Source organism: Pecten maximus, chromosome 16 (genome assembly GCF_902652985.1).
Source record: "Pecten maximus chromosome 16, xPecMax1.1, whole genome shotgun sequence".
Taxonomy (NCBI): Eukaryota; Metazoa; Mollusca; class Bivalvia; order Pectinida; family Pectinidae; genus Pecten; species Pecten maximus.
The window spans coordinates 3,257,505-3,270,691 of NC_047030.1; the positions used below are offsets into that span (position 1 = coordinate 3,257,505).

Sequence of the window (13,187 nt, forward strand, 5' to 3'; positions counted from 1 at the left end):
AACATATAACGATCTTTATTTTTTACATGTTATTTTCTATGGAGTTACTACCCTTGATACACAAAATACATACATACAAAATTAGTTTGCAATTTGTACTTTTAATCAAATACTTTCCATAAAAAACCTTTGAAGTTTAATTAATTTTATTGATTGACACGGTCGATTCTGGACGACATAATTATACATTATTGCATCCTTTTCAGGGCACTATGGTCTGATAGTCTTGTTTAGGGATGGTATGGTACCAGAGCCGGAGGCGAGGGTAATATTCCATCTCGAGACAACACTATTTTTATAGTACATCACACTTAACATTTTACTTTGATAATTTCAATATTCAGCTGAGTATTAAACCACAAGGGAGCCTGTCAGTATCAGCTATTTTTGTTGTCTGCGTCATAACAGTAATAGTACATGCGATGTACAAATCTATTATGAATAGTGATTTTTGAATTGCCATATCACTATCCGTGTGTTAGTAATTTGATAAAAAAAAACACCCTTTCAAATCAAATGAAGCAAATATCATATCTTGATGCTTGTTTGGTAAATTTGAACTTGAAAGGAGCATTGTGCTACATTTCCAACAAAGAACAATTATGATTTATTGAAAACAAGAATAGGCTGTTGTGTAACATTATAGAACACATTATAGAACACAAAAAAAATAAATAAAAAAAAAATAATGAAAAAAATACACACTTTACATGATCCACACCCTCCAACAATATAATTTTCTTTTCATCTTGTAAATGTGAACGACTAATCGATTTCATTCCGTTTTATCGTATTCCTCTATTTCAGGATTGAATTACGTACAAAATCAGCGATTTTTCATTCGTTGGTATTAATTCAACATATTTCTATACCGTGTTTACCATATAATATATTCTTTGGTAAGCAGTTTCTACACTGTCGGCGTTGTACATTTGTTAATAGCATTTCTAATATGTGTATCCTATATACTATGGCGGTATTATCAAAACGTTGATCAAAGGTCATTTATCATAAATGCTTCATTAAGGATGACATAGAAATACACATTTTCTAAAAAAACAATGAAACAGTATTTCTTTAATAGGCGCTCTGACAAATATAACGCCGTAGTTTACATCAGTTAAATAGCAACTCCGTCAAGAACATAACAACAAGATTTTTTCCCGGACAAAGAAATATTGATCAGTTCAATAAAATTCATAGTCATTATATCTGAATGACAATAATGCACAACCTGTGCATGCATATAAACAGTTTGTAATTTGGTCTGCATCATTCAAGGTATAGAGGACGTAATACGTAATGAGAGGCTGGAACATCGCTTGTCACGTGACCAATATTATGACACCACTGACTTTCGCGCCACCAACTTCAACAAATGTAAAATATACATATAACAGATATTGATCCTAAAACACAAATTTATGTCGATGACAATGTTAAATATACAGTTTACACCATTTAACATTAATAAGCATTAAATACGTATTTTATTTTACATCAATGGGTTAAACATTTTGCAAAAATATCTTTACAACTTCATACATTTTGAGCAATGGATGTTAATGCATATAAGATGGTACTCCAATTTGGACGGACTGATACGGGACGTTTTGATAAGACAACATATATCGTGTGATTTATTATTATTATTATTATAAGGGACGGAGATTTAATGCAGTTACACAGGCATTGGTTATCCAAACTAATATTAATGGACTAGAGTATGCTGATTGGAGGAAATGTAAGGGATGGAAAGGGACTGCTGCAAGACTTTTTATTGGATAAAACAACACGTGTCAATAGACCAATGGAGCACATTTTTCAATGGACGGAATGAATGGATTGGACAAAAGATTTTCATTAGACAAACACCTTAATGAATTGGCCAATAGAAAAGGAGAAACTAAGTATCGGAAATTGTAAAGAGACTCCATGTGTTGCTCAAATAACAAACAACGAAACATCTACAGCAGAGGCTCAGTATTATAACTGAATGTAAACAAATACATAAACGGCTTTTGAATTGACAAACTTGGCCAATAGACCTATGTATTGATAGACTTTGACAAACACGGCATTGGCTGATAAAATAATGGGCCGGGGAATAAAAACCTACTTTGGTAACCAAGGCGGGATACACAAAGCTACATTATATTCCTGTCATTAAACAGTTGTGACACATGTAGATTGCCCTGTCGGCCACCGAAGAGTAAATTCACATGCATACATTGGCAGTAAATCCTCGATAAAAAAACGTTACCAACGAGTTCAATACATAGTAAGGAATATGTAATAGAACGCATTGTAGAGGGAATGATAAATCAAATAACTAAACAAATAGTATGCTTGATACGTGTACGTCTTGATATTTGATAAATGTAGAAGCTATAAAAATATTTCACAATTGTAGAAAGTCATGCATTTCATATTAATTTTGAAAATAAAATAATATGAACGAAGTTATGTTTCCAATATTATATCGCACTCTGTGATCAAGGGATACAACTCTCACTGATTTATGTTTAGACCGCGAAGGTATACATGTACATGTATTAATCAGCTTGGCGAAGTTGGCTTACTTCGACATACGACATGGCAGAGTTCATTTGCATGTGGAGTCAGATCTAAACATGTTTTAGTACATGGAAACTATTCTATAAAATAATTGCCGAAAGAAAGCAGATTATAACATGAATTTAGATTTTGAAGGATTGTAACAAATCGCGTAAAGAAAGTAGAACATAAAACTAATTTCTTGATTGATTTTTTTGTTTTCATTTCAAAGTAAAAGCTGTACCAAACTGCGGATGATACGATTTAACTGAGCATGTGTCCAGCTCTATTTGTAATTTGTTTGACACCAGATAAAAGGAATTAGGATACATGAAACATGGTAATTGATTGTCTTTGATTTCGGAGTAGTTTCCATGACATTGATCGACAACCGATATAAAAATATTCCAGAAAAAGTCGACATATGACATGAACAAATCCAGAATTTGGATGTGGATCTAGGTCTACATATGACATGAACAAATCCAGAATTTGGATGTGGATCTAGGTCTACATATGACATGAAAAAATCCAGAATTTGGATGTGGAGTTAGGTCGACGTATGACATTCAACGTTCATAATTTGAAAGTAGAGCCAGTCGGACATACGCATTCAACATTCATATTTTGTATGTTTAATGTCGTATGTTAGCCAACTTCACACAACTATATTTGAAATATAATAAACTATCAAAATAAAAAAATGATATAATTTTAAGTTAATAATAAGAAACATATAACAATGTAGTCAGGGGACATAAATCACTGACATATTTATCACTGGCATCGTACGCTACACATCGTGAAATACACGAGCGTCAATTTGTTCATAAAACCTTTTTCACGAGAGTATCTCTGACCATACGTAAGAACGTATATTTTGTCTTAGAAGTGAACTCTGTATTGTCATATAATATACATTTGTTATTTAGTTAGAGAGAAACAAACATGGAGAAAAGAGACCCGCATTTTCAATCTTTGTCGGTCTTGATAATCAGAGAATTTAATTGGGTGTGTGATTGTTTTGTTATGAAAGAAAACATTCCTCAATCACAGCCATCTTTTTTTTTTTTGTAATTTTCAAATCGTGATGAGGTGAATTTGTGTATCTCTTCAATGATGTCATATGTGATTATTGGAGTCCTGCATTTGTGTCAATGAAAACGACTTGCAAGTCGACGTATCTGCCTCTGTGATGTGGTTGATCATATTTGGATCGGTGAATCCTTCCTCACCATGACGACCATTGTTATCGCCATCACTTCTCTTTTTGACGCCTGGTTTCTGAGAACTACCCTTACACGTATCGCTCGCGGACATCTTTCCAACATGTTGTGGCTTGCCTCCTACTTGAGGTGGTGGTTTTGTCCACATAGCGGGATTGATCAGACGTTTTTCCTTGAATGCCTGGTGAATGTCCCATGCCTCGGTCAATAATGGATAGATGATGATGAATATGGTAGCCCCGAGCGCCCACACAATGGCAAGCATCACCTGCAATATGATCACATAAATGCATCATAGAACGGATATCAAGAATAATATTATTTTCATTGAGGGAACAATAGCAAAACCCCTGCGTTTAGACAAGAATAAAAAAATACTACTTCTACTCATAACATCATATTAGTAAGAATAATTGGACCGTAAATAAGGAGCACATAGTTACAACGACAGATGGTAACGTACACAGGAAATCAGAGATTACCCTGATGCCAGGTACTTTCTTGTTATACATTTGTATTTAAACATTTTGTCTTGAAATGTTAAATTGTAATACTCGCAGTATTGTTTCCTTTCGATTATATATTATATCTAACAGTAAAATGGTTCATCACACACTAGTCAACAACACATATTTATAATTTAGATTGGAATACTATAGCGATTGCGAATTTTAATGAAAATATTGTAATAAACAATTGAAATACGAGGTAAACGTTACTGATGACGAGTCTTTATTCACGACAATGGATTGAACCTTATACAGATATGAACTGTTAATGACACACACGTAGGGAGTTCAACAAAGTTCATTGTATTCTTTAATCGGTATGGAACAAAAGAATTCAGATCGCATGTATATTGTGAGGTTGTCAATAAATTTTAATAAGTATATTCAATGTCAATGCAAAACGGAACTGATGATCGCACGGAGGGACTACATGAGGCTCAATAAATTTCCATTGCTTTCTATAATCGGGTTGAGACAAATCAATCAAGTCCACATTATGTGGTAACAATATGAAAATATTGTATTAAACAATGGAAATGTGAAAATAAAAAAACGTTATTGATGACGAGTCGTTATTCACGACAAAAACCTAACCTTGATAAAATACGGACTTAGGGAGACACGAGGATCAATATTCCATTGTGTTCTTAAGGATATGCTCTTCTGAGGTTTCAGTCACCTGGAAGTTTCTTAAAAGTTCTTGTAATGTACGTGTAACAAACAAAAATGGCAATTTTATAGCTAGATGCTATCTGAAATATTTGTCAAAATCTTCTTCTGACTTCTTATGCAGGTAGATTTATTTTAAGAGGAATTTCAGAAAATGGTTAATTTGGCGGTCATTTTGAAAATGGCTTTCTTGCATTTTGTGTGAACGCTGAAATTTCACAATTTTGAACGAAACTGTTTTCACTAAACCCATCACAGCGTTGGCAATTTTGAACGTTTCTAATTCATTTTAAAATGTTTAATACAATGGAAATAATAAACAAAGTGGGAAATTACACAGATTTTGCATTATATATTCACATTTAGTATAAATGGAGCACTTAAAAATATTTTCCCCAAAAAAACTAAAAAATAACAAAATTAAGTTCCGGATAAAAAGATAAGCACAATAATCCAACATTTTTGTATCAGTTTTAGAAAGAAAAAATCCTTATTCGATCGGCAAAATATCTTAAAAAGTTTCTCGACAGTACTTTTACATTAGGCGTTATATCTAGCAAAAATTGTGAAAAATTGGGTATTTAATACTCCAAAATTGAGGGGTAGGGGGTCAGGGTTAGGGGCTATCCTGATAGAAATAATTGGCTAGATGCTAGTTTTGTCACTTGTAAAACATTCATACATATCTGATAATGCACTTATAAGATATTACTTTGATCAAAAGGCTCACACCGACATATGGTTTTCTTTTCATTTCTTATATCTCTTCCATTTAAAATAAGGTATAGCATTTAAAATTAGTCATCAGAAAATTTTGACTTTTGACCATATCAGAATCTGAAGCAATATTGAGACTAGAAATCTCAGATCGCATGTATAAGGTTAGGTTGTCATTAACCTTCACTTAAGTAAATAGGTATATGTAATGTCAATGTCAAAAGCTACTGATGACGAGTCCTTATTAATGACAATGAAATATTAATTTATAATAATACAGACTTAGGGAGACAATAGGATCAACACATTCCCATCGTGTATTTTAATCTGAATCAGAACTTAACATTTCAGCTCGAATGAATATAGTAAGGATGTTTATATCATAAACATATTCAATGTCAAATTAAACGTTACTGATAAAGAGTCGTTATTTATGGTGATGAACGATAACTTAAAATAACACTTCCTCATTGTGACAGGAAGATAGTTATACATATATTGTATTCTCTAATCGGATTGAGACTAGCAAGATATGCTTTCCAAAATATAACATAAGTGACATTTTCCCATTTTTGTGGCTACATGTATGTACCATGTGTTGACATTCATTAGGACTTATATACATGTATGCGCTCTGAGCACCCGTTGATAAGAAATATCGTTTTTAATCAAATCAGAACAACAAAATAAGAGGTTTTAATTCATAACAAAAATTGTCTTAATTTTTGCGTCAGAAAAAAAAACTTACCCAGTGGTGAAAATCTGTTCTATCCATAACATCTACTGAAATTAGTATTGAAGGCCACACCACAATTAGGATGATCGTGCTGGCAATACCCCCAACATAGGCCAAAATCTTCGAGCTTCTGAAATGATTTTCAACAACATCTAATGCTGGTCGGTTGTCTAGCTGGTTAGCTCCAATTATGTTTAAGTCTCTGTAAAAAAATCAATAGGTGGTTATCGGGCTACTTGTTGTTAACCAGCTTATAACAAATATATAATGAATAGTACTCTAGTTACGTTTTATAAGGAAAACTAAAAACGGTGGACATACCTATCAAAATGCTCACTCGAAATCGATATAATAAGGAACAACTATGAATGTGAAATAAGTTTACAGGGAACTTTTACCATCTAAGATAATGACCATGTGTTCTGGAAGGATTAGCGTCCTGTAAATTGTTTGAACGATGTGTTGCCTTACGCGAGATCAATTAACAACGTTGCTAGTTGCTATCTTTTTTCTATGAAGGCATAAACGACGAAACTTTTCTTTTTCGTTATACATTTCAGGATATTTATATTGATATATCTATGTGTTAGACAGTATATGCGTTTCAGACAGAGTGGAATACTTCCAATACAAGACAAAAGTTGCTAATCTCGCATCATTATTGTCCGGGATTATTTCACGTGAACATAATAAGTAGCGTACTTCTCATAAAGCTGAGTCCATGGACTAAGAGGGCTATCGATGTCACGTGTTTGTTCCCAGATTTCTTCACGTGGTAACGAGCCATTCTTCCAAGACTGCACTAAACTTGTTGTTACCGTGATCACACCACCCGTTATAATAGCAACTATGTTTCCACAGAGGAGTGGCACCTCTCGTCCTGAAATGAAAATGGTAAGTTTTGTTGACTGATTGATATGAAATTGTCTCTAAAATTTGAAAATTCGCAATAACTCTGTTGCCTCTAATTGCTAATTTTCAATAACTCTGTTGCCTCTAATTGAAAATTTGCAATAACACTATTGTCGGAATACATCGTAGATGATGCTAAGACATCAATAAATTGTGCATTTTTGTACAATTTGTAATGTCTTAACATTTGAGTATATACATTCAACTGTCTTACGATAATAACTTTAATATATATAGATATATATAGGACATTTATTTTTGTAACAATTGCGAAACAAGTCATGACAACAGATATGATTCAATCTTGAGTCAGTTTGCGAAGTAACGCACTGTTGGAGAAAATATGATTACCTGGAAAACCACGATGGTCTAACTTGTGACTAAATACTTTTTCACGGCCAGTCGTGGACTCATACCCTATAGTCACTAGGGTAAAAAGCGAGGGATATTCAACCGCCCTATCATACTACCCGTTCATTAAAAATAGTCGTTATATAAGACTAGGCATGTCGAAATGTACTAAATATCATCGAATGTGTCATGAAATCGTCTCCAGCATACCTGTGTTCTCAAGGAAGCGTCCTAGACCGCCATCATACGAGGAAGCGACGGAGAGCCAGACGATGATAGCTAGTATAGTTCCGGATATACTGCCTGCCATCATCCCTTCCCCCGTGAGTCGATCCCATGAAACGCTAAGGGCTATCGGGACAACCGCTGAGCCAATCAGGATACCCATAAACATATACACCCAGGCAAGACTCACCTGAAAAACCATACATATTGTCATATTATTTCCATTTTATTTCTTTTCTTTCATTTTTTTATATTTTGCAACTTATTCGAAATAATTAATATCAACTTATATCACTGTTTTTGCTCCAGACAGAATTGCACAACGGGTGGTACTGTGGAAGGAAAGCAGATTACCTGGAGTAAACCTGACTGGTCGGGCAAGTGACCAGCCCTTTTCACGTCCTATCTGGAAATCACACTCTTGTCGCCAAGATAAAGGGGAATATAGTAAGTACTGTACAGTGGTTACATTTCCCCTGGCCACTATTTCGCTGTTGTCCCAGTCAAAATTAGTTCGAGGGTATTCAATTTTACGCTACACGGACTTGTAAACATGTATGTATATATAAACATAACATATTCCCAGTGTATTTATTTTCGTGTTATATTCAATCAGATTAACTAAAGTTAAATTAAATTTCACGCGAAAATTATCATTTCTACACAAATTTTGAATAAATAATATGTAATTTAAATTAATAGAAAATAGATAGCATGCTCAGATTTATATGTGTACATTTTGCATGCTACATACAGTCAAACTTCGATGTTTCGAAGTTCAAGGGACTAACAGAAAAACTTCGAAACAGCGGGACTTCGAATTATTCATGGTTGACAATAGATCGATGTTTTCTTGATAATGACCATATCTGTTAACGTTACATGATCAGTGTCTTCGTGTTGATCGTCGCCTGTCAGGCTCACATCGAAAAGTTTAGTTAATTTATACCTCAAACACAACAAAATAAAAATTCTTTTCATTAATTATACCTAAGCATTTTATTAATTAAACAAAATATGTATCGGTTACAAAACACTTATATCGCGTTTAACAGATAAAGCAAAAGAAGTACAATGCACACTTACGTAAGTCGTTAGGCTTTTCTGCTAAAGACACGTGCGTTTACGTTATGTGCATATAAAATACGGAATGCCGATCGGTTGGAGGATGCATGATTGAATGACAAATAATCGATTTACTTGGATATTTATGTATAAGTTTGAAACGTGACACTTTGAATATGAGTGAAGCCATCGCTAATTGTTTGTGTTTAAAATTGGTCCAGTTGTTTTACAGTTCCGTAAAATTTACTCACCGACCGCTGATTTCAATGGTGGCGGAGATTATCAGAGACGACTACCGAAATGTTTTACCGGAGTGATTAAATGTCATGGCTTCTAAATACACCTTTTATCTATCAATTTGGTCTGATTATTAATTAACCCCATGACCGGGAGTGACAACACACGCTATCGTTATCCCTATTGTCAGTCAGGGCATTTGGGGGAGAGGTGTGAAATCTTGCCGCAGGAGTCACGACAAACACCTGTCCAGTGGTCAGTACAGGTAAATTTTTTGTTCGAATCATGAGATGTCAATTACCTATAATATCATAGCTAACGGGTCATGAAAAAAAGTTCGATACATCGAAAACTTCGATTTATAAAAATTCGAATCATACATAGTTTCTTTAGTAGTGTTATATAGTGGGAAAATTCGGGACCAAGCAAAAAGTTCGATACAGCGAGAAATTCGAATCAACGAAGTTCGAATCATCGAGGTTTGACTGTACTTGGTATTCATTGATACCAGCTTACAAAAAAACCCGACTTATATATTTAAGAAATAACAACATTAATCTGTCTAACCCCAGTAAGGTCCAGGAAGATGGTGAGAGGGAGGATGGCGATGGTGGACCACAGCAGACACCAGTTTTTTAGTGTGGATAGGTAGTCCGTGTATTCTCGGTATTTTCCGTGAACCGCACACGAGTATGGAGGTTTAATGGCTCGCTTCCAGGTCTCACGTTGTCTGAAGTGAAACAACACGAAAGAGTAATTTGTAGTTACACTAAAAAGAGTAAACTACGAAGACTTAACTGTAGTTACACAACAACAAGTAAAATATAGTTACACTACAAAGTGTAAACTGTAATGATACTACAAAGTGTAAACTGTAGTTACACTACAAAGTGTAAACTGTAGTTACACTACAAAAAGTAAACTGTAGTTACACTACAAAGAGTAAAATGTATTTACACTACAAAGTGTGAAATGTAGTTACACTACAAAATATAAACTGTAGTTACACTACAAAATGTAAACTGTAGTTACACTACAAAATATAAAATATAGTTACACTACAAAGAGTAATCTGTAGTTACACCACCAAGTGTAAACTGTAGTTACACTACAAAGTGTAAACTTTAGTTACACTACAAAGTGTAAACTTTAGTTACACTACAAAGTGTAAACTGTAGTTACACCGCAAAGTGTAAACTGTATTTACACTACAAAGAGTAAACTGTAGTTACACTACAAAGAGTAAACTGTAGTTATACTACAAAGTGTAAACTGTAGTTACATTACAAAGAGTAAACTGTATTTACACTACAAAGAGTAAACTGTAGTTACACTACAAAGTGTAAACTGTAGTTACACTACAAAGAGTAAACTGTATTTACACTACAAAGAGTAAACTGTAGTTACACTACAAAGTGTAAACTGTAGTTACACTACAAAATGTAAACTGTAGTTACACCACAAAGAGTAAACTGTAGTTACACTTCAAAGAGCAAACTGTAGTTACACCACAAATAGTAAACAGGAGTAACACTGCAAAAAGTAAACTGTAGTTACACTACAAAGAGTAAACTTTAGTTACACTACAAAGTGTAATCTGTAGTTACACCACAAAGAGTAAACTGTAGTTACACCACAAAGAGTAAACTGTAGTTACACTTCAAAGAGCAAACTGTAGTTACACCACAAATAGTAAACAGGAGTTACACTACAAAAAGTAAACTGTAGTAACACTACAAAGAGTACACTTTAGTTACACTACAAAGTGTAAACTGTAGTTACACTACAAAGAGTAAACTGTAGTTACACTACAAAGAGTACACTTTAGTTACACTACAAAGTGTAAACTGTAGTTACACTACAAAGAGTAAACTGTAGTTACACTACAAAGAGTAAACTGTAGTTACACTATAAAGTGTAAACTGTAGTTACACTACAAATATTAAACTGTAGTTACACTACAATGAATTAACTATAGTTACACTACAAAGTGTAAACTGTAGTTACACCACAAAGTGTAAACTGTAGTTACACTACAAATATTAAAATGTAGTTACACTACAATGAATTAACTGTAGTTACACCACAAAGTGTAAACTGTAGTTACACTACAAATATTAAACTGTAGTTACACTTCAATGAATTAAATGTAGTTACACCACAAATAGTAAACAGGAGTTACACTACAAAGTGTAAACTGTAGTTACACTACAATGAATTAACTGCTGTTATATAAAAGTAAACTATTGTTGCACAAAGAAGAGTAAGCTATAATTTTACAAATAAGTGACTCCTGGGCCTTAAAGGGACATCACGGTAAAAGCGTTGTAATTTTCATTGAATGTACGTGTTTTGTTCCTTTCCAGTTATGTTTCTGTGCTATCCCAATATTTACAGTCGATCCCTATGTCCAGATTGACCACTCGAATTTAGTTGGGAATCCCCCTCTAAATTTAGCGCGGAAATTATTTTTAAATCATCACGTGACTGTGAAATCGAGGCAACACAAACACACGATAGTTGACAAGGCAAAATATTCCATTTTTTTTAATTCTAGTTTAATTCTAGGTTTGTGTTTGACCCATTTTCCCATTATTCTCTTCATTACGGGAGCTGTTCTCGTTTTCAACCGCAGTCGCTTCACATTGGAAGCGATTTTTGTTTTCAGGTGTTTTAGCATGTGTCACAAAATTTGCATATTCAGATCATTGATAAACGAATTGTGATAACCTTTTTATAATTAATAATTGATGTTTTTTATGTACATATATCATCAATTTCGAATGGTTATTGTTCATAAGGATATTTTTTAAATAGATATACCCAATAATATGAAAAAATACAAATAAAAACTGGTTTACCGTGATGTCCCTTTAACGGTCACTTGCGTTATGATATATTTTAGCATATTTAGCCCCTGTTACCTTGAATGAAGGTCAAGGTCATCCATTGGAACAAACTTGGTAGCCCTTCATCCCAGCATTCTACAGACCTAATATTTAGTCTCTTGGCCTTATGGTTATCAAGAAGAAGTAATTTAAATATTTTTGCATATTTGACCCCTGTGACCTTCAATGAAGGTCAAGGTCATCCACTTGAACAACTGTGTAGCCCTTCATATCAGCATGCTACACAACTAATATCAGGTCTCTGGGCCTGTTGGTTATTGAGAAGAAGTTGAAAATGTAAACTTTTTACGACAGACGACGCCGGAGAAAAGGCGATCGTAATAGGTAATAGGACCTAAATATGTTTTAGTACATGGAAATTATTCTTCAAAATAATTGCCGAAAGAAAGCAGATTATAACATGAATTTAGTTTTTGAAGGATTGTAACAAATCGCGTAAAGAAAGTAGAACATAAAACTAATTTCTTGATTGATTTTTTTTGTTTTCATTTCAAAGTACAAGCTGTACCAAACTGCGGATGATACGATTTAACTGAGCATGTGTCCAGCTCTATTTGTAATTTGTTTGACACCAGATAAAAGGAATTAGGATACATGAAACATGGTAATTGATTGTCTTTGATTTCGGAGTAGTTTCCATGACATTGACAAAGGACCAGAATCAGACTAGGATTGCCAAGTCATTAACGTCTATGGCTAATTAGATGGCTCGCCGTTTGCCCTCTATTTGATCTTTTATGATGATTCAGAAAAAAATGTGTATGGAGAACAGATCATTGGAATCTTGATGATAGATAAAGATGGAAAGAATGGTAAATTTTGAAAATTAAGATCCTTGCTTATACCCCAATACAAAATAAGAAATAACCATTTTCAACAGCGGAAATAATATTTCATGATGAGAGCAGCATTATTTAAAACTACATATCAACAGAACTACTTCATCCGTGAAATATCATTCTTGATATAACACGTTTGGATTTTTAATCAAAGTTAACACTTAAGTCGTTTGCTTTGGTGTGTCATTAACAAAAGTATTACACAAATATTATATTCGGCTTCCTAATCTACCGGC

The 13,187-nt window shown here is 33.7% G+C and overlaps 1 protein-coding gene across 1 annotated transcript in view; it reads right to left on the minus strand.

Annotated features, from left to right (window-relative positions):
* Nucleotides 1-13,187, minus strand: part of LOC117345379 (urea-proton symporter DUR3-like) — a 53,328-nt gene continuing 40,141 nt past the window's right edge. The window contains exons 9-13 of the mRNA XM_033908453.1: nt 9,771-9,933; nt 7,887-8,091; nt 7,116-7,293; nt 6,426-6,615; nt 1-4,050 (exon numbers count right to left, since the gene is read on the minus strand). Of these exons, the coding sequence (XP_033764344.1) occupies nt 3,679-4,050; nt 6,426-6,615; nt 7,116-7,293; nt 7,887-8,091; nt 9,771-9,933 (1,108 nt within the window). The 3' untranslated portion in view covers nt 1-3,678. The remainder of the gene's footprint in view (nt 4,051-6,425; nt 6,616-7,115; nt 7,294-7,886; nt 8,092-9,770; nt 9,934-13,187) is intronic.